We start from the raw sequence: 21,419 nt of genomic DNA, 5'->3' as shown, positions 1-21,419 counted from the left end.
TGGAATCAACTCTATATCACAACAACAATATTATTGTTAAAAAATTATTTAAGTCCCGTAGAGTGGGTGAGAAATTAAAAGAATATGTTAATACACAGTGTAATGTATTTTGAAAAGACCTGCTTTTAATAATTATGCCGATAATACAGATTGAGATGATATTAGAAAATTAAGTGTATATAGAATGAGGATCTTCATTTGCTGATGTGGCACAACTCAAAATGAGAAGAAACAGCTGCAAACATCTGTTAATAATTGGAACATGGAATGTATGAAGTATGAATCCAGGAAAATTGGAAGTCGTCGAAAATGAAATGGAACACATGAAGATCTATATCCTAGGCATTAGTACGCTAAAATGGACTAATATTGGCCATTTTGAAGTGGGCAATCTTATGGTCTACTATGCCAGGAATAACAAATTGAAAAGGAGTGTTGTCACATTCATCATCAAAAAGAACACTTCAAGATCTATCCTGAAGTACAATGCCGTCAGTGATAGGATAATATCCTTATGCCTACAAGGAAGACCAGTTAATATGACTATTATATATTCAAATTTACGCACCAACTACTAATGCCAAAGATGAATAAATTGAAGATTTTTACCAACTTCTGCAGTCTGAAATCGATCAAACATGCAGTCAAGATGCATTGATAATTATTGGTGACTGGAATGCAAAAGTTGGAAACAAAGAAGGATTGGTAGTTGGAAAATATGGCCTTAGTGATAGAAATGACTCTAGAGATTGTGTGATAGAATTTTGTAAGACCAATAACTTATTCACTGCAAATACCTTCTTTCAACAACATAAATGGCGACTATATACATGGACCTCACCAGGTGGAATACACAGAAATCAGATCGACTACATCTGTAGAAAGAGATGATGGAAAACCTCAATATCATCGGTCAAAACAAGGCCAGAGGCTGAATGAGGAATAGACCACCAATTGCCCATATGCCAGTTCAAGAGTAAGCTGAAAAAATGAAAACAAGTCCACAAGAGCCAAAATAGGACCTTAAATATATCCCACCTGAATTTAGAAGCCATCTCAAGAATAAATTTGATGCAATGAACACTAATGACCGAAGACCAGAGGAGTTGTGGGATTATATCCAGGACATCATAGATGAAGAAAGCAAAAGGTTGTTGAAAAGACAGGAAAGAAAAGACCAAAATGGATGTCAGAAGAGACTCTGAAACTTGCTCTTGAACGTCAAGTAGCTAAGGATGAAGTAAAAAAGTTAAACAGAAAATTTCAAAGGGCAGCTCGAGAAGACAAAGTAAGGTATTATGATGACATGTGCAAAGACCTGGAGTTTGAAGACCAAAAGGGGAAAACACACTTGGCATTTATCAGGCTGAAGGAACTAAATAAAAAATTCAATCCTTGAGTGGCAGTATTGAAGGATTCTATGGGGGAAAATACTGAACTACGCAAGAAACATCAAAAGAAGATGGAAGAAATAGAGTCACCGTACCAAAAAGAATTGGTCAAAGTTCAATCATTTCAGGAGGTAACATATGATCAAGAACCAATGGTACTGAAGTAAGAAGTCCAAGCTGCGCTGAAGACACTGGTGAAAAACAAGGCTCCGGAATTGACAGAATACCAATTGAGATGTTTCAATAAAGGGATGCAGTGCTGGAAGTGCTCACTCGTCCATGTTAAGAAATTTGGAAGACAGCTACCTTGGCCAACCAACTGGAAGATATCCATATTTATGCCCATTCCGAAGAAAGATGATCCAACAGAATGCAGAAATTATTGAACAATATCATTAATGTCACATGTAAATAAAATTTTGTTGAAGATCATTCCAAAGCAATTCAGGGGTACATCGAAAGAGAACTGCCAGAAATTCAAGCTGTATTCAGAAGAGGATGTGGAAACAGGGATATCATTGCTGATGCCAGATGGATCCTGGCTGAAAGCAGAGACTACCAGAAAGATGTTTACTTGTGTTTTATTGAGTATGCAAAGGCTTTCAACTGTGTGGATCATAACAAATTATGGATAACATTGTGAAGAATGGTAATTCCAGAACACTTAATTGTGCTCATGAGGAACCTGTACATAGATCAAGAGGTAGTCGATGGAACAGAACAAGAGGATACTGTGTGGTTTAAAGTCAAGAAAGGTGTATATCAGAGTTGAATCCTTCCACCATACTTATTCCATCTGTATACTGAGCAAATAATCTGAGAAGGTGAACTAAATGAAGAAGAACAGGGCATAAGGATTGGAGGAAGATTCATTAACAACCTGCTTTATGCAGATGACACAACTTTGCTTGCTGCAAGAGAAAAAGACTTGAAGCACTTGCTGATGAAGATCCAAGAATACAACCTTCAGTATGGATTACACCTCACGTTAAAGAAAACAAAAATCTTCGCGACTGGACCAATAAACATCATGATAAACGGAGAAAAGATTGAAGTTTTCAAGGATTTCATTTACTTGGACCCACCATCAACACCCATGGAAGCAGCAGTCAAGAAACCAAAGAATGCATTGCATCTGGCAAATCTGCTGCAAAAGACCGCTTTAAAGTGTTGAAAAAGAAAGATGTTACTTTAAGGACTAAGGAGCACCTAACAACAGCAACAAATCATATTTTTACGTAAATGGGTATATACACTATACACCTACTCCTCACTTATTGATTATCTTGTTATCTGACATTTCACATTTACGACAGTACTAAAAAATCTACTATCAGACTTTAGCTCATTAACACTCCCTCTGACCCGCATTATCTTCCCTGTGAGCAGGTCTCCGGGGCGGCAGAGGGAGCAGAGGCACTGCCCCTAGGGTATTTAAATCTAGTCTGCAACCCGCGGGGCGCCCTAGGCTCAGGCTCCGACAGGCTGTTGCCTCCCCTTCCTATTCCGGGCTCTCTCCGGGTGTACCCCACCCTTTGCCCTGTGTTTGCCTCACATGCAGGCACCAGCCAGTTGTGGCAGGGCGGGGGTGGCGGGCGGTGCTGGCCTCTGGGCCGCCTCGCGCCGCCCAGCCCGCATCCCCCGGCCAGCAGCCCACAGCATTGATTCAGATTCCAGCGAGCCTGTGACTGTCCCAAGTACCAAGGGCCGCAGCCGCCACGCTGGGAGGGTTGGGGCCAGGGAGGACCGGAGGCTGGGGCAGGAAGTCACGAGTATTCGCATAACACAGTTTTGGAATGACCTGGTCTTTGGAACCTAACCATGTCCATAAGTAAGGAGTGGGTGTATATGGTTTAAACCTTTTTTAAACTATGACAAAATTTTGTAGATATCTTTCCTTGTTAATATATATGAAATTATCTTCTTTAATAGTGGTGCAATATTCTACTGTTCTATGTGGGAAAATTAATTTAAGCTATCCATAATGATGGATATTTTCTTGTTTCTAGTATTTTAATACTATAAACAATGCTGCAGTAAACATGTTAGTACCTAGGTGTTGTACATAGTTTGTCTTGTTATTTCCATATATTAAATTTATTAAAATGGAATTGTCACATCTAAAATTCCCATCACAGAGGTGGAGCCAACATGGAGCTATAAAACTCCCATCACAAATTTCTATATGTATTTTCCAGTTGTATCAATTTACAGACTTAGCAACAGACATAACCGAAATCAGCTGCCATAGAGTCTGTTCTGACTCATGGCGATCCCATATGTGTCAGAGTATAACTGTGCTCCATCATGTTTTCAATGGCTTATCTTTCAGAAGCCCCTCTGGGTGAACTTGAACCACCAACCTTTTGGTTAGTAGCCAAGTGTGTTAACCACGCAGGGACTCCAACAGTCATAACAGTACCTGCTTATTTACACATTCACCAACACAGGGCAAGCAAAAAGCTAATAATATATATTTTTTTTTATTTCAGTTCTTTCATTGTTTGTGAGGCTAATCATCTTGTTTATAACTTTTCTTTGCTACTTCTTTTTCTTTGTGAAAAATCAGTAAATATTCTTTGCCATTTTCTTATTGAGGATTTTGCCTTTTTCTTATTGATTCATAAGATATTTATTGTCTTCTGTATGTGATTCCAAAAGTTTCCTAGACTGTTTGTCTTTTAACCTGTTTATTGTGTCTTTTGCTGAATAGTTTAAATTATTTTGTAGTCAAAGCTGTCTTTTTTTTCTTTTTCTTTTTGGTTTCTGTCTTTGATGTCATATTTTACATCCTTCAAAAGGCGTTTCTTAACTCAAATGTGTAAAAACAGACTCCTACATATCCTTAGAGAATTTTTAAGTCTTTTAAATATTTAAATCACATTTAAACCTTTTAATTTGGTTTATTTTTGTGTATGATATACGATAAGAATATAATTTAATTTTTCCAAATGTATAGATAATGGGTCAAATATCACCTGTTGAATAATTCAGCATTTTCCTATTGCTTTGAAATACCATCTTTATCATTCACTAAATTCCTACATAGTCATGTATCTGTTTATCTCCCAGTTGCGTTGCGTTTCTGTGTTTATCGATTCCTGTATCTAGTATTGCTTTACTTAATAGGACCTTAGAGTATGTTTATTTAGGCTTTTTATTTTTCTAAAATTCTTAACCATTGCCTCTCATTTATATGTCCACATGAAATACAGAATCAAGTTACAAATCATCACCATAGAATTTGAGTTGGAATTGATTTAAATTTATAGAACTGTTTAGAGACTTAACATACATATAGCATTGAACTTTTCCTATCCAGAAACATTCTATATTTCTCAATTTATGCATTCTTGTGTATACTTCATGAACATTCTATAGTTTTCATTATATCATTCTTACAGCTCTTGTTGAGACCGTAAGTATATTATTGTTTTGTTGTTATTGTAAATATAAGTTTTACATTTCCTAATCTCTGTATCTGTATGATATGAATTAATGTGTGGAGAAGAATGGCTAAAATTATAATGGCATAATAAGAAAATATGATTGCATGCATGATTTTATTATTGGCCCAGCATTGGACTGGGATGTGGGATTCTCTTTGCCTTGTACCACTCACCTGTTTTTTCCTTGTACTATGTGCTTGGTTAAGTTATTTAACTTCACCAAGCCTTGATTTTTATTTGTATGACTCAGAATGCAAAATAAAGCCCAACTATAGAGGGTTGTATGCCATATCATGTTATGTGCATTATTTTGATTGACTTCTTTATCCATCATAGGCCTGGCCCCCAGGAGGGTCAGTATTTCCAGACTATACCAACCCCCTAACGACGGAATGGTGGATCCAGATGTGCATGGAATTTAAGAACATCATTGATTATGATGGGATCTGGATTGTAAGCCTAAATTTGTTATTTAAAAAACTTTTTTTTTCCTAGTGAAAAAGTGAAATGATCTTTCACTTGTCTCTTCTTCAGCTTTATAGCGAGACATAGAACGTGAAAATTTTTCTTCCCTGTCTTCTTTAAATTCTCTACTTCAACTCCTCTAATGCACCACTGGAGGGGAGAACTATTTCCTCCAAGATTGGCAGCAACTGCGTTTGCCAGCTGGGCCATTGCTTCATCTTACTCTGAATGTGGCTTGTTTATGCAGGCATCCTTGTTTATCCCTACTCTGTGCACGACACTGGGGAGGCAACAGTTGGTGAGGGAGGTAGACAAACAAGCTATTGTATGGCCATGATAGGGCAAGTGCTGGAAGCAATGGGAACACTGGTCAGGAGCATTGAATTCAGGTCAGTTGAACACCAGTAGAGGTGATAGGTAAAAAGAGAAATGATCAGTTAGCTAAATGAAGCGGGGTGTGAGTGCAAGTGTTTCAGGTAGTGACACTAGCCCATGTAAGAGTGCAGAGCAGACAGACCCAAGGAAGGGGCTAACCCAGTTCGATTGAGACAACAGCCAGTTATGTGCCTAGGCCCCACTCTTCCAGAGAAATACTTGCAAACAGAATCTTGTGGGCTAAAGATTATGTGAACATTATAGAGGACTCCTGCTACTCAAAAGAGGGGCGTATTTTTCCACCTGCAGCATAGTTCGCTGTTTCTATGCCTTTGCATGCTTTCTTTCCCATCTCTCCTCATTTCTACATGTTCAAATTCTATAAGCGCATCAACACGCAGTCTCCGTACCAAATTCTCCATGAAGTCTTCACTGGTACTCTTAATAGAAATAATCCTTCCTCTCTCTTATTTCAGAAACAAGCATTTATTGAGTGCCTACTCTGTGCCAGGAGGCATTGGAGACACACTTAGAAAAATTGTTTCCTTTATGGAGCTGATATTCTAGTGGGAGATAGAAACAACAAACAATATAAAAAAGTAAAACATAGACTATGTTGGATAATAATTACTGCCAAGGAGAAAAATTCATCTGGGAAGCTAGATAGTAAACAGAAAATTTAAGTAGGCTTGGAATTTAAATAGTATGCTCAGTGAAGATGGTAATTGATAACAAAGGTGAGAGGCGGAGCCATGGGCATATCTAGAGGGAAATCATATAGGCGGGGCAAACAGCAAGTACAAAAGCTTCAAAGCAGAAACGTGCCTGATATTTTCCAGGAACGTCAAGGAGGCTAGTGTGCTAGAACAGAGTGACTGCAGGTGTGGGGTAGGACGGGGTGGGCAATAGTAAAAGAAAAAGTCAAAGGAGTATTGAGGCAATGTCACAAAAATCATCATGAGCCAGTTGCAAGGTCTTTGGCTTTCAGACAGATGAGGAAGCACTGGAGGATTTTAAGCAGAGATATTAAATGGATCACTCTGGCTGCTATATTGAGAATAGACTATTAGAAAGCCAAAAGCAGTGTGAAAGCCAGGGCAAACTCAGGTAATATGGAGCATTATACAATTTGGGTAGCTCCCTCTAGAAAAAATATTAAAAAATTACAAATAGAAAATCAGGTATAAAAGTATGAAGGGGTCATGCAAAAGGGGGTAGCAAAACTTAAGTTTCTTTAGCTTACAGATAAATCCACTTCTGGACTCCTGTGGAAGAAGGAGAGCAGTTAGTAGGAAGCCATTGCAACAATTCAGGCAAGAGACAATGGTGGTGTAGCTTGGGATAGTGGCAATGGTGTGGATGAGACCTGATCATATTCTACATTTATATTGAAGGTAGAGTTGACAGGATTGGTTGATGACTTAGAGGTAAGCTACAAGAGAAATAAATTAAGAATGATTTGTGTCCACAACTATGGGAAAAATGGAATTGATATTTACTGAAATGGATGATATCTAGTCCTGTTCTGTGACATTTACATATTTGTGAACCTTGCTGATTTGTCATTATATGCTCTTTGAGACCAGAGACACTGTCTTGCTTATTGCTAAGCTCTGAATTTGCCATCTCATACATTTGTATATTCAAAAAACTGTTGAATGAGTGAATGATCTTTGTTTTGTACTGTTTTCCCACAATGGGAAGTAAGAAAACTAGGTCCTTTATTACTCATTGAGTTACTATTTTTTATGTAAGGATATGAATGAACCATCCAATTTTGCAACGGGGCAGCAGCCCGGATGTGCAAAGAACAATCTAAACAACCCACCCTATGTGCCTGGTAAGTACACGGAAATTGCCAAGTGATTATGAAACATTTTTACATCCTATGGAGGAAAAGTCTCTTTAATGCCATCGGTTTGACTTAGGAGAGTATATGTTTCCTTTCAGAGCTCTCACCAATCTAGGAATAATCCAGAAAACATAGAACTTGTATTTGTACCTACTGCAGTCCTTTGGGTGATGTTTGGGAATTCAGTCCTCACCTGTCCTGGAAGGAACCAGAGAGTCCCTTCATTGGCTATCCTTAAAAGGAGGCAGGGAGCTAGATTTGTTGATGTAGTGTTGCAGCTGACTCTTAGGTGGCTATAAGGTCTATTCAACTTATAGTTTCCACAATTCTTTTCTATTTCTGTAACTAATCATGTGCAATAAAAAATATAGCAAGATGGAAAAGTTGTGAATATTTGAGAAGTGGAGTTTTGCAGTCAGACTAAGAGAGGCTTACTCTAGACTTCTAGTTTGAGTGATAATAGCTCTTCATTTACATTTCCTTTGCGATTACAGCCATTTGCACGTGCATTGATTCAGTTTCCACTGAAATTATAACAAAAGGGAAAAGCAACACTGAAATAACAAAATTCAATCCCAAGACCTGATAAACTACAAAGTTCTACTACATTTTCTTGAATCCTAGAAATACTAACCTCCCTCCACTTGTTACTGGTTACACAAAAGAAATGATATGCAAAAGTTACTCCCTTCTTTCATTATTTTGTGAAATATCTAAATGAAAATACTAAGTGGGCAGTAAAATATGTAAGTCTGAAGAGAAGAGATCTGAGTTTGAGATTAAAAACTTGGAATTATATGCATAAAAGTAGTATTTAAATCCACTTGAATGGATGATTCAACGTAGTGGGAATGACAGAATGTAAACCATAAAATTGACAAATGGGCTCTTTGAGCCTGAACCCTGAGTAGGTCTACACACAAACATTGAGGCTTTGGATAAAAAAAAAATATTAAGCTAAGAAGATTCCACTGGAAGCAATTGGATAGGGAAGGGGAGAGGCAGGAATGAGTGCCGTCTTCTGTCCCAACTGATATTGCTTTAAGAAAGATGGCATGGTCAGTTCTATCAGATGCTACCAAAAAGTCAAATAAGATGAGTGCAAAATGTGTCTACTGAGTTCAACAATATAAAGATTGGCAATATTGACAAGAGCAGTTTCAACAGAGTAGTGGGGATGGACATCAAACTAAAGTCAGTTAAGGAGTGAAAAGAGGATGAGAAAGTAGAGACAGGGGTGTAAACAAATCTTTGACAGGCGGTTTGGGTCTGAAGAGGAGTAGGGAATGGAGCTGTAGCTGAAAATATGAATAGAGAAAGATGCTATATTGTCCTTGTTTTCTAATAAATGGGAGGTACTAGAACATGTTTGCTTGCTGTTAGGAATGAGCCAGTAGAGTCGAAGAGATGAATAATGCAGAATAAGGAGGAGTTAAAACAAGATCTGAAATTATTGAGAAGAGAGGATAGGATAGTATCGGTTATGAAGCGACCAAGCTTTAAAAGAGTAGGAAAACTTCCTTGTTACAGGATAAAGAAGAAAATGAGTACAGATATACATAGATTTATGGATTAGGTGATAGGAGGCTGAAGATACTCCCATTAGAAAAGCTTCTATTTCAAAGATTTGTTCACCAGTGGAAATGATATAGGAAATGGGATGGATTTGAGGAGTAGGAAGTTTAGAGAGACAGGAGAAGGAGCACTGTAGACGTATCACTGACTGGTAAAGTGAATTTTATGAAAGAAGCACAATGAAATTCTCAGGCAGTGTCGAAAGTTCGTTTGTAGTGTGTATTGTTGTTGTTGTTGTTAGGTGCCGTTGAGTTGATTCCAACTCATAGCGACCGTATGTACAATAGAACGAAACACTGCCCAGTCCTGTGCCATCCTTACAATCATTGTTATGCTTCTGCCTATTATTGCAGCCACTGGGTCAATCAACTTCTTTGAATGTCTTCCTCTTTTTTGCTGACCCTCTACTTTACCAACCGTAATGTCCTTCTGCAGGGACTGGTCCCTCCTGATAACATGTCCAAAGTATGTGAGATGTAGTCTCACCATCCTTCTTTCTAAGGAGCATTCTGGTTGTACTTCTTCCAAGATAGATTTGTTTGTTTTTTTGGCAGTCCATGGTATATTCAGTATTTTTCACCAACACCACAATTCAAAGGTGTCAATTCTTTGTTCTTCCTTATTCATTGTCCAGCTTTCGCATACATACAAGGCAACTGAAAACACCATGGCTTGGGTCAGGCCCACCTTAGTGTTCAAGGTGACATCTTTGCTTTTTAACACTTTAAAGAGGTCTTTTGCAGCAAATTTGCCCAATAAAATGCATCCTTTAGTTTCTTGACTGCTGCTTCCGTGGGTGTTGTTGTGGATCCAAGTAAAACGAAATCGTTGACAATTTCATTCTTTTCTCTGTTTATCATGATGTTGCTTACTGGTCTAGCTGTCAGGACTTCTCTATTCTTTATGTTGAGAAGTAATCCATACTGAAGGCTGTGGTCTTTCATCCTCATCAGTAAGTGCCTCAGTTCACCTTCACTTTCAGCAAGCAAGGTTGTGTCATCTGCATAACACAGGTTGTTAATGAGTCTTCCTCCAATCCTGATGCCCCATTCCTCTTCGTATAGTCCAGCTTCTTGGATTATTTGCTCAGCATACAGATTGAATAGTAATGGTGAAGGGATACAACCCTGACGCACACCTTTCCTGACTTTAAATCACGCAGTATCCCTTTGTTCTGTTGAAAGGACTGTCTCTTGATCTAGGTACAGGCTGCTCGTGAACACAATTAGGTGTTCTGGAATCCCCATGCTTCCCAATGTTATCCATAATTTGTTATGATCCACACAGTCGAATGCCTTTGCATAGTCGGTAAAACACAAGTAAACATCTCTCTGGTATACTCTGCTTTCAGCCAGGATCTATCTGATATCAGCAGTGATATCCCTGGTTCCAAGTACTCTTCTGAATCCAGCTTGAATTTCTGGCAGTTCCCTGTGGATGTACTGCTGCAGCCACTTGTGAATGATCTTCAATAAAATTTTACTTGCATGTGATATTAATGATATTATTTGATAATTTCTGCATTCAGTTGGATCACCTTTCTCTGCAATAGGCATAAATATGGATATCTTCCAGTCGGTTGGCCAGGTAGCTGTCTTCCGAATTTCTTGGTATAGACGAGTGAGCACTTCCAGTGCTGCATCCGTTTGTTGAAACATCTCAGTTGGTATTATGTCAATTCCTGGAGCTTTGTTTTTTGCCAATGCCTTTATTGTTGTTGTTGAGAATATACAAAGCAAAACATACAGCAATTCAACAGTTTCTACATGTACAGTTCAGTCACATTGATCACATTCTTTAAGTTATGCAACTATTTTCACCCTCCTTTGCTGAGTTGTTCCTCCCCCATTAACATAAACTCATCGCTTCCTATGTTTTCTGTCTAATCTTTCAAGGTGCTGTTGTCAGTTTGATCCCATGCAGATAGATCTTAAAAAAGCAAAATGCTCAAGGCAGGCATTCTTTACTAGTTAAACTAAACTATTGTTTGGTTTTAAGAAGACTTCAGGGGATATTTTTGGTTTAATGTTTAAAGATTATCTTAGGGCAATTGTTTCAGGGATTCATCCAGCCTCCATGGCTCCAGAAATTCTGGATTACATGACAATTTGAAGTTCTGTTCTGCATTTTTCCCCTTTTGATCAGGATTCTTCTATAGAATCTTTGATCAAAATGTTCAGTAATGGTAGCCGGGCATCATCAAGTTCTTCTAGTCTCATGCCAAAGGAGACACGTTGTTCATGGAGGCAATTAGCCATACATTCCATTTCCTCCTCCTATTCCTAACTCTCCTTTCTCTGCTGCTCCAGGTGAATTGAGCCTAGTTTATATTCTTTTAAAGAACAAGTCTTTCACTATGTGGAACTTAAAAAAAAAAGTATGAATCAGGGAAGAAAGTGACTGTTAATACCAGCTTGGGACATGAAAGAAAAGACACAACACCAGTTAAACTCTCAGATGAGTGCTTTCTAAAAGAGATTGTTGTAAAAAGTATTGAAGAAATCTGCTTGTAGTCAGGACGTGTGTTACCAGGATAGCGAGACTAAGGACTAAAGACCTGATGCAGAATCAGATGAATAGTCTTGTTTCCTGTGCTATTTTTAAGCAATATTAAATTTCTTTTTATCTCTTTTACAATTCAGCAATCTAAGGTTTTACCATTTTGTGTAATCTCTTTGATTGGTAACTGTTTCTGATTGTATAAATTTAGGCTTTTGAGATAATTAGGAGCTATATTCCTGTTAAGGTACAGGAGTCCTATAATTTCCCTCTGCAGGCCAGTGGGTAATTATCTATGTTTGTTACTTTTTTTTTTCTTTGTGGATGAGCAGGCTGGCTTTATTATGATATAGTTAGTGCTTACAATGTTCTCTCAGGAGTGAAAGAATATGAGGTGGCTGCCTTCATCTGCAGGAGGTAAAAAGATGGTTACACCATGTCTAGATTACTGTGTCTTGTACTACAAATGGCTTTAACATGAGCTGAACTAAGTATGTAGTTAAATTTAGCCATAACTGATCGTGGTAAGGTGATTCAGCTATAGTATATATATATATCTATATCAAAAAAGTCATTAAGGATTTCATTAGACTTTTCTCAAGTGCATAGATTTGAAAATTAAATGTGAAGAGATTCTACATTTCTTTAGAAACATGTTCTCTTCAAAATAATAACAGGTTAAAAAACAGTTTATGGTAAAATAATAATGCTTTAAATTGACATGATCTTTTTCCTCTAAGAAGACCAAAGCCTTTTAGTATTTATAACATTATGTACTGTCAAGTCATATCAGAGAAACAGCTTGAAAATGATATTAATGTGTCAGTTTGAAGATTGATGAGAGGCAAACATTTCGAGGCAGCAGATTCTGGACTAGAATTAGATTTTGTTGCATATTAGACACCCTCAATCCTTGCTGCTATGTCGAACAAAATGTATTTAAAAAGTCATGAAAGGTAAAGTTTATGATTCCTAGGGAAATAGCCAAGAAGTATAAAAATAAGGGTAGGGCAGCTTACAGTGTAGATCCCTACAAAATAATCCCTTTAAAACTGGCATACAAAAAGCTGTCTTTTAGTGGACTTGTTTTAAGTCAAACCTTTGTTATATGTACTGGCTAAGTTTTGAGAAATTAGAATTAACTTAGGGAGTATATGAATCTTCGTATAAAGGGGGTATGTAGATGAGGGGATTTTAGAATTTGACACTGTTGTTGGACTATTAGGGACATCTCCATGGTTCGTGCTTTTGCATCTGTACCACTGTTGGATGCATATTACTGCTAACCAAACATTCCTCATAATCTCTTCCACGGCAACGGTCCAAGCAGGGCTTTTGAAGTGGTTGACCAGGTGTTGCAACTTTTGCCTTAGTACTGCATGTTATGTGACTTTAAGTACAGAAACCAAAAACCAAATCCATTGCCTTCGACTCGATTCTGATTCAGAGCGACCCCATAGAACAGAGTAGAACTGCCCCATAGCATTTCCAAGGATTGACTGGTAATTTGAACCGCTGACCTTTTGGTTAGCAGCTGAGCTCTTAACCACAGCGTCACCAGGGCTCCTTAAGTATATAACAAATTCTTTTTTTAAAAAAAAATTTATTGTGGTCAGATATATATAACATGAAATTTGCCATCTTGACTGTTTTTAAGTGTAAAATTCAATGACATTAATTGCATTCACAGTGTTGTGCAGCCATCACCACTATCTAGTTCCAAAACTTTTTCATCACCTGAAACAGAAGCTCAGTACCCCTTAAACAATAATTCCCCACTCCCACCCTCCCTTCAGTGCCTAGTAACCACTAATCTACTATTGTCTCTATGCATTTGCCTATTCTATATCTTTCATATAAGTGGGATCATGAAATATTTGTCCTTATGTGTCTAACTTTTCACTCAGCATAATGTTTTCAAGGTTCATCCATGTCGTAGCATGCATCAGAACTTCATTTTTCTTTATGGCTGAATAATATTCCACTGTATGTATGTACCACATTTTGTTTATCCATTCATCTGTTGATGGACACTTCGCGTGTGTTTTGGTCATCTAGTGCTGCTCTAACAGAAATACCACAAGTGGATGGCTTTTAACAAAGAGAAATTTATTTTCTTACAGTCTAGTAGGCTACAAGTCCAAATTCAGGGCATCAGCTCCAGGAGAAGGCTTTCTCTCTCTTTCAGCTCTAGAAGAAGGTCCTTGTGATGCATCAGTCTTCCTTTGGTCTGGGAGCATCTCAGCACAGGAACCTCAGGTCCAAAGGATGTCCTCTGCTCCCGGCACTGCTCTCTTGGTGTTGTGAGGTTCCTGTGTGTCTCTGCTTGCTTCTTTCTTTTTTATCTCAAAAGAGATTGGCTTAAGACACTATCTAATTGTAGACCTCATCAGTATAATTGCCACTAATCCATTTTATTACATCATAGTGATAGAGTTTACAACACAAAAGGAAATCACATCAGATTACAAAACGGTACACGATATACAGTACTGGGAATCATGACCCAGCCAAATTGACAGATATTTTTGGGGAACACAATTCAACCCATGACGGGGTGTTTCCACATTTTGACTATTATGAATAATGTGGCAGTGAATCGTGGTGTAACCAGATCACACATCCTTTTTACCCTAGTCTTTCAATAGTCTCTTCTTTCCCATGTTGCAGTTTTTTTTTATATCCATACTATCAAGAATGCAACTTTGGAGTACTATTAAAAATATATTACAAGAAATATTTTCATGTTTTAGGACATTGTGTTACAGTAGGATGCCATTTTTGTGACTAAAATCACAGGGAATATGATATAATCCCAATTATAAGTATATCCACATCTAATTCCCCTACTCTAAGTGTTTAACACAGTCATCTTGGAAGTTATTGTGGGTAATAGTGATTCTCAACTTCAAAAAAAAAAAAAAAAAAACCCACAGCAGTTGAGGAGATTGGCTATATGCTGAGAAACAGTAAAATGCAAGGCAGTAGAATTAAGTACCGAGGGGAATAGTACACCTTTGTATATTTAGTAAACTATTTTAAAAGAAGTTGTACTAAATGCAAAGAAATTTCTTTTCATTCAAGATGAGTATTTCCCACCTCAGAGAGGTGACAACCATAAGTTACCCCTCAATTGCCCTATAATTGATACAATCCTATCAGTAGGACTACTTAGAACCCTTACCATGTAGGTTAGTTTCCTATTGATGCCATAAGAAATTACTATAAACTTAGTGGCTGCAAAACAAGACAAATTTATTTTCTTACAGTTCTGTAGATTATAAATCTGACATGGTACTCACTGGGCTAAAATCAAGGTTTAGGCAGGGCTACATTTCGTTCTGGAAGCTCTAGAAGACTGTCTTAGTCATCTCGTGCTACTCTAACAGGAATACCACAAGTGGATGGCTTTAACAAAGAGAAATTTATTTCTTCACAGTAAAGTAGGCTAAAAGTCCAAATTCAGGGCGTCAGCTCCAGGGAGAGGCTTTCTCTCTCTGTTGGCCTTCTTCTCATCAGTGTTTCCCCAGACTAGGAGCTTTGGGGTCCAAAGGACACGCTCTGCTCCTGGCACTGCTTTCTTAGTGGTAGGATGTCCCCAATTCTCTGCTTGCTTCCCTTTCCTTTTATCTCTTGTAAGGTAAAATGTGGTGCAGGCCACACCCTAGGGAAACTCCCTTTACATTGGATCAGGGATGTGACCTGGGTAAGGGTGGTGTTACAATCCCAACCCTAATCCTCTTTAACATAAAATTGCAATCACAAAGTGGAGGCCAACCACACAATTCTGGGAATCCTGGCCCAGCCAAATTGATACACACATTTTTGGGGGGACATAATTCAAACTATGACAGAGACAATCCTCTTACTTGTCTTTTACAGTTTCTAGATGCCACCCACGTTCCTTGGTTCATGGTCCTGTCCTCCATCTTCAAGACCAGCAATGTTGCATCTTTCTCTGACCTGTCTTCCATCATTGCATCATTCTGAACACAGCCAGGAAGGTTCTCCCCTTTTAAGGACTCATATGATTTGATTGGACCCACCTGATAATCCAGGATAATCTCCCTATCTCAAGGCCCTTAACCTCAATCACATCTGCAAAATCCTTTTTGCCACGTAAGGTAACATATTCACAGGTTCTGAGGATTAGGGTATGAACAATATCATTATCTCAAGCTTTATTACTATCAAATATTCTTTTGCTAGTATTTAGACTCAGTAGTCTTTTACTTATGTTGATACCAGGATGTGAACAAACCTTTTCTTAACCAAATTATAACATTTCTTCGTTTTGATAAGTTTTACAAAACCCTTCCTCAATCTTTTCCTACTAAGCCTGATAACTTTCTTGCTTCTTATTCCTGCTCTCTGGATTTCATAAAACTCTGTTCTAACCTAAATCACGGCTGTGCAGGAAGTACTGATTATTTCCTTTAAAAAAAAATCAAATATGATTCTCAGCCCCCATTTTACTCTACTGGGATGGAAAAATCTTTTTCAGTCATTACTGGAACACTGTCCTTTCTCCTCTGAGTGTCATGCAAAGAGCCCAATGGCTCAAGGAGAGGAAAATAATTTGAGGCAGTCGTTTTAGTCTTTGGTGTCTGCTGAGATGTACACTGTCCAAGTCCAACGTCTAATTGAAGTCTGGTCTTTCGATTGTTTCTTTGCATGCACATGGGAGATCTTTGCAGAGCCTGGGAATCTTGGCTTCTGCAGGTCAGGGAGCTTCCTGAGGTGTTCCATCTACCCTTTTTCTTTCAGATGTTCTTTCTCTTCTTTAGGGTTCTATTAGGGCTTGGACCAAAAGCACAACACTAGCCTAGTACCTCCAACATTAGCCTTGGTGAAATTCCCTCTTTCCCTCACTGCTTTCATATGCAGACACCTTCTCCTCTTACCCCCTCACATAATTTCCTTAAAAAGATCAGATTTCTGGAAGCAAAACTTGGAAATAAATTTATTTGCTGTGAACTAATGCTTTCTAGAAATCCTTCACAAACATCTACTGAAATAAAAAACACATTTTGAAACAATGAGGAGAAAAATATTGCTAGAACAAAACACAGGTTAATAATGTAAATGACTCCCCCATGCTACCATTTAGCTGCAATTACTGATCTCTGTCATTACAGGGCTAATCTCATTAGGTCTTCAGCTAGATGTGCACAATAGCTTCTCCCCAAGTTGGGAAAAATGTCTTGAGATTAGGCTACATAATTTTAGCTAAACAGATGAGCCCTGGTAAGCAGGTCAGGACTAGACTTAAAAAGTCTAAATTATATGAAGAAACCACATAAAATAGGAAATATTTTTATTTCACGTGAAATAATAGTAATTAGTTATAATTACAGCCATCACTCGGTATCTGAGGGGGATTGGTTCCAGGACCCCTGCAGATACCAGAATCCATGGATACTCAAGTCACTTACATAAACGGCATAGTATTTGTATACAACTTACCCACACCCTCCCATATACTTTAAATCATCTCTACATTACTTATAATACCTAATACGGTGTAATGTTATGTAAATAGTTGTTTCATCACGGTTGAAGACTTGCTCTGGAAGATAGCCTTTCTCTTCTATGAGTTTCTAGAGCTCTTCTGGGAATGCTGATGCTGCCTGGGCCTCTGCTGATGCCTATTCACCTGTGATTTTGAAGTTCTTCGAGGTTGTAGCCCTTTACACAGCCAGCCATCCCTTACTAGCCTTAAACTCCTTCCTCTTGCTCTCCTCAACCCCCTCACACTTAGCCTTTGAGGGATTGCTTTGGCCACTTAATTGCTTTTTAGGAGCCATTTTTCTCACAGAAACAAAGGGTACACACAACACAAGTAGCGAACGAACGAGACGCAAAGGGAACAACGCTCACATAGCGAGTGCTGGGGAGACACTGAGGCTTTGTGAAATGCAGGAGGCTACAGCAGGGTATGGCTACACATCACTTTATTCGTGTGGATTCAGAGGAGTGCTTGGAGCACAGCAAATTCAAGCTTTGCTTTTTGGAACTTGTTTTTTTTCTCAAATATTTTTGATCCTTGGTTGAATCTGCGGATACAGAACCCATGGATATGGAGGGCTGGCTGGCTGTATATTTAGTCTTAATATAAATATTAGTAATAATGGTATTGATTGTTATTTATATAATAATTAAAATATTAAGTATAATAATATAAAAGAGCCATCATTCATACTCATAGTTTTAATTCTAACAACATGCCAATGAAGTAAGAAGTACTATTCCCATCTTCCAATTGAAGAAACTGTGAGAGTTGAGATATACCCTACTCAGTCACAGTGTTAGTAAATGACAGTGCCAGGACTTGAGCCCAGGTCTGTCTGATTCCAGAGATGGGTTCTTTTACTGTCATGTTATGCTGCGTCTAGTAACGTTACGCAAGTAGATTTCTAACCAGAGGTCCAAGCTGAGTAGGACTATCTCATAAGTAGGAGGAGTCTTAGTTTGAAGCTTGCTTCTTTGATTGAAGTTTTTCTGGCAGAATCCATTGCAAACAGGCAGACAGATACAGCTACATCAGGCTTCCTTATCTTCATAATCTCTTGCTAGTTTGAAAACCTGTCGAATTCATTGCCATTTTATGCAAATAATGAGAAGATTATAAAGTCAGGTCAAAAAAAAAGCAAATCTTTTCATATAACCCTTTTGTATTTTGTAACTATTATTGAGTTAGGAACCCTGGTGGGTACAGTGGTTAAATGCTCAACTGCTAACCAAAAGGTCGGCGGTTCAAACCCATCAGCGGCTTGGAGGGAGAAAGATATGGCAGTCTGCTTCTGTAAAGATACTTAGTCTTGGAAACCCAATGAGGCAGTTATACTCTGTCCTACAGGTTCTCTATGAGTCAGAATTGACTCAACTGCAGTGGGTTTGGTTTTGGTTTTATTATTGAGTTAATATCCTATATAGCCCAAGGTAGAGCCCTGGTGGCGTAGTGGTTAAGAGCTTGTCTGCTAACCAAAAGTTTGGCCCTTTGAGTCCACCAGCTGCTCCTTGGAAACCCTAGGGGGCAGTTCTGCGCTGTCCTATAGGGTTGCTGAGTCGAAATCGACTCAACGGCAATGGGCTTATAGCCCAAGGAATGGGGAAAAATAATTTTAAATCAAAGGTAAACTTTTCTCCAAACTTAAGGAAAATGATAAAAGTTGCTACATTAGCAAAAAAAAAAGTAAAGAAGGAAACTCACAAGTGCTTCAAAAAGTCTATCCTTTGAGAGCGTATCTCTTAATAATCTTTCTGAATTATTCACTACCTTTTAAATTTTAGACTTTCATGTAGTAAATTTTTTTATTAATCTTGCTTCAGCTATCTAACTCAAATATACTTCAGAGATGAGTAGTTTTTGTCAGTCAGTTGATATGACGATACAAACACACATATATATATATATGTATATATATATCACCTTGATTCCTTTGCCGTCAAGTTGATTCCAACTCATAGCAACCCTATAGGACAGATTAGAACTGCCCCATAGAGCTTCCAAGGAATGACTGGTCGGTTCGAACTGCTTACCTTTTGATTAGCAGCCCAGCTCTTAACCTCTGAGTCACACACAAACACACACACACACACACACCCTACAAAGTACAAGGCACTATTCTTTAGTATTTATATGTCTTTTCCCTCTTAAAGGGATGGCAGAACAGAAGAGGGTGGGCTAATACTGCCTGTGAATACCTTTCAGAAAAGAAGGGTTAATTCCAGTTCTTTTTCTATAAAAATTCAACTTTGATTCTATCTTCTTTGTTCCAACTCTGAGTTAATTGGGAGAAAGAAGTCCCTTCTTGTCCTAATCTCTCTTTCCAGAAAGTCCAAGTTTCTGCCATTAGTAGGTGAAATATTTATTCCCTTCTATGTGTATGTATGCAATGTTTAATAGTCTTACAGCAGATAGGGAATATTAGTGATATCTGGTATTTCCCCTACCCAGCTATGACAATTCTTAAATTGTCCTACACAGCTGCAAAGCCTTTTCTGTTTTTAAAGATCTTCATGAAGAAAATCAATATTTGGTCCAATAATTTCTCTTTATATTTAATCTAAATTTTTTGTGCTTTAAGCCTTTTTTCTCTTATTTAACTATTTGTAGAAATGGAAGACAATTTCCTAGTTATTGTGCTCTGTTGGAGAATCCTTTATATACATGATGGAGGATTCAACAAAACTTATTGATCACCTGCTATCTTTCATGCATAGTATGAGATGCTAGACACCCACCGTCTGCCTGTTTGTCCAAGAGGCTGGGCATATAAATCTAAATAACAGCCTGTCCTCAAGGACAGCCTAGTGAAGGTGAAGGACATGTAAACACAAAGTCAAATACAAATGATGATGGCAAAATAAAGTCATACCCAGAATTTTCCTTCCCCAGTGTCTTAGGCTGGGTTCTCTAGAGAAGCAAAACCAGTAAAGCATATAAACATATATATATAGAGAGATTTATATCAAGGAAACAGGTCATGAGATTGTAGAGGCTGGAATGTCCCCAGTCCGTGGATCAGGATAGAGGCTTCTCCCGATTAACATAGTTGTAGGGGCTGGCAAATCCAAGACTGGCAGGTTGGAAAGCAGAGCTCTTGCTCACAGGCTGTGAAGATCGATGAATTCTAAGATCAGCAGGCAAGACAGCAAGGCTTCTCTTGATTCATGTAGCTGCAGGGGCTGGTGAACCCAAGATTGGCAGGTCGGAGAGAAGGAGCCAGCTGCAGGATCCAGAGCAGGCAAAAGCCAGAACGTCTGCTTATATTCCAATGCAGGCCACACATGCAAGGAAACTCCCTTTCAACTGATTAACTACTCACAGCAGATCCCATCATGGAGGTGATCACATATAAACACTGAGAATCATGGCCCAGGCTAGTTGACACACAATCTTAACCATCACACCAGTAATTAAGGAAATACAAAAAAATTGTAAAATCACAAGCCAAAAATTTGTCATTAGAAACCAAAAAAGGAAGGGGAATTCAGTCATGTGCCATTACCTATCAAAAGTGGCAGACAATGTCCTAGCCTAGATTTCGTAGAAAACAGAGCCTGAGGCAAAACTAATCTGGTAAAGACTTTGTTGAGGGTAGGGAGTGGGGGGTAGACAATCCTAAGGCAGGAGACGTAAGTGAGAAAAGGACAGGAGTCAGGAAAAGAAGAGAGAATGTACAAGGTGGCATTTTTTCTGAGTCGTCCAGAGTTTCGTAAGAAAATTCAACCAGTTATTCAGTCATTTTAATTTTCATCAATCTGTTAAGTGTAAAATGTCAATTAATTATGTATTTAATTTGCATTTTTTGATTATGTTGTTGTTGTTAGGTGCCATCAAGTTGGTCCTGACTCATAGCGACCCTGTGTACAACAGAATGAAACACTGACTGGTCCTGCACCATCCTCCCAATCGTTATGCTTGAGCCCATTGTTGCAGCCACTGGCTGAGTCCATCTTGTTGAGGGTCTTCCTCTTCTTTACTGACCCTCCACTTTACCAAGCATGATGTCCTTCTCCAGAGACTGATTCCTCCTGAGAACACGTCCAAAGTATGTGAGATGAAGTCTCGCCATCCTTGCTTCATAAGGCGCATTCTGGTTGTACTTCTTCCAAGACAGATTTGTTTGTTCTTTTGGCAGCCCATGTTACATTTAATATTCTTCATCAACACCACAGTTCAAAGGCATCAGCTCTTCTTCGGTCTTCCTTATTCTTTGTCCAGCTTTCCCATGCATCTGAGGTGATTGAAAACACCTTGACTTGGGTCAGGCCCACCTTAGTCTTCAAGGTGACATCTTTGCTTTT

General features: G+C 38.4%; 1 protein-coding gene across 1 annotated transcript in view; it reads left to right on the top strand.

Annotated features, from left to right (window-relative positions):
* The window catches only part of LOC101360122 (sucrase-isomaltase, intestinal-like), a 78,988-nt gene that overhangs the window by 47,926 nt on the left and 9,643 nt on the right, over positions 1 to 21,419 (top strand). Inside the window, exons 7-9 of the mRNA XM_004390129.1 lie at positions 2,953 to 3,120; positions 5,177 to 5,293; positions 7,436 to 7,520. Of these exons, the coding sequence (XP_004390186.1) occupies positions 2,953 to 3,120; positions 5,177 to 5,293; positions 7,436 to 7,520 (370 nt within the window). The remainder of the gene's footprint in view (positions 1 to 2,952; positions 3,121 to 5,176; positions 5,294 to 7,435; positions 7,521 to 21,419) is intronic.

The sequence above is a fragment of the Trichechus manatus genome, unplaced genomic scaffold, assembly GCF_000243295.1.
Source record: "Trichechus manatus latirostris isolate Lorelei unplaced genomic scaffold, TriManLat1.0 scaffold00285, whole genome shotgun sequence".
Classification (NCBI taxonomy): domain Eukaryota; kingdom Metazoa; phylum Chordata; class Mammalia; order Sirenia; family Trichechidae; genus Trichechus; species Trichechus manatus.
Note: the sequence above shows the minus strand (reverse complement) of the source record. Positions and strands in the feature narration are given on the sequence as shown.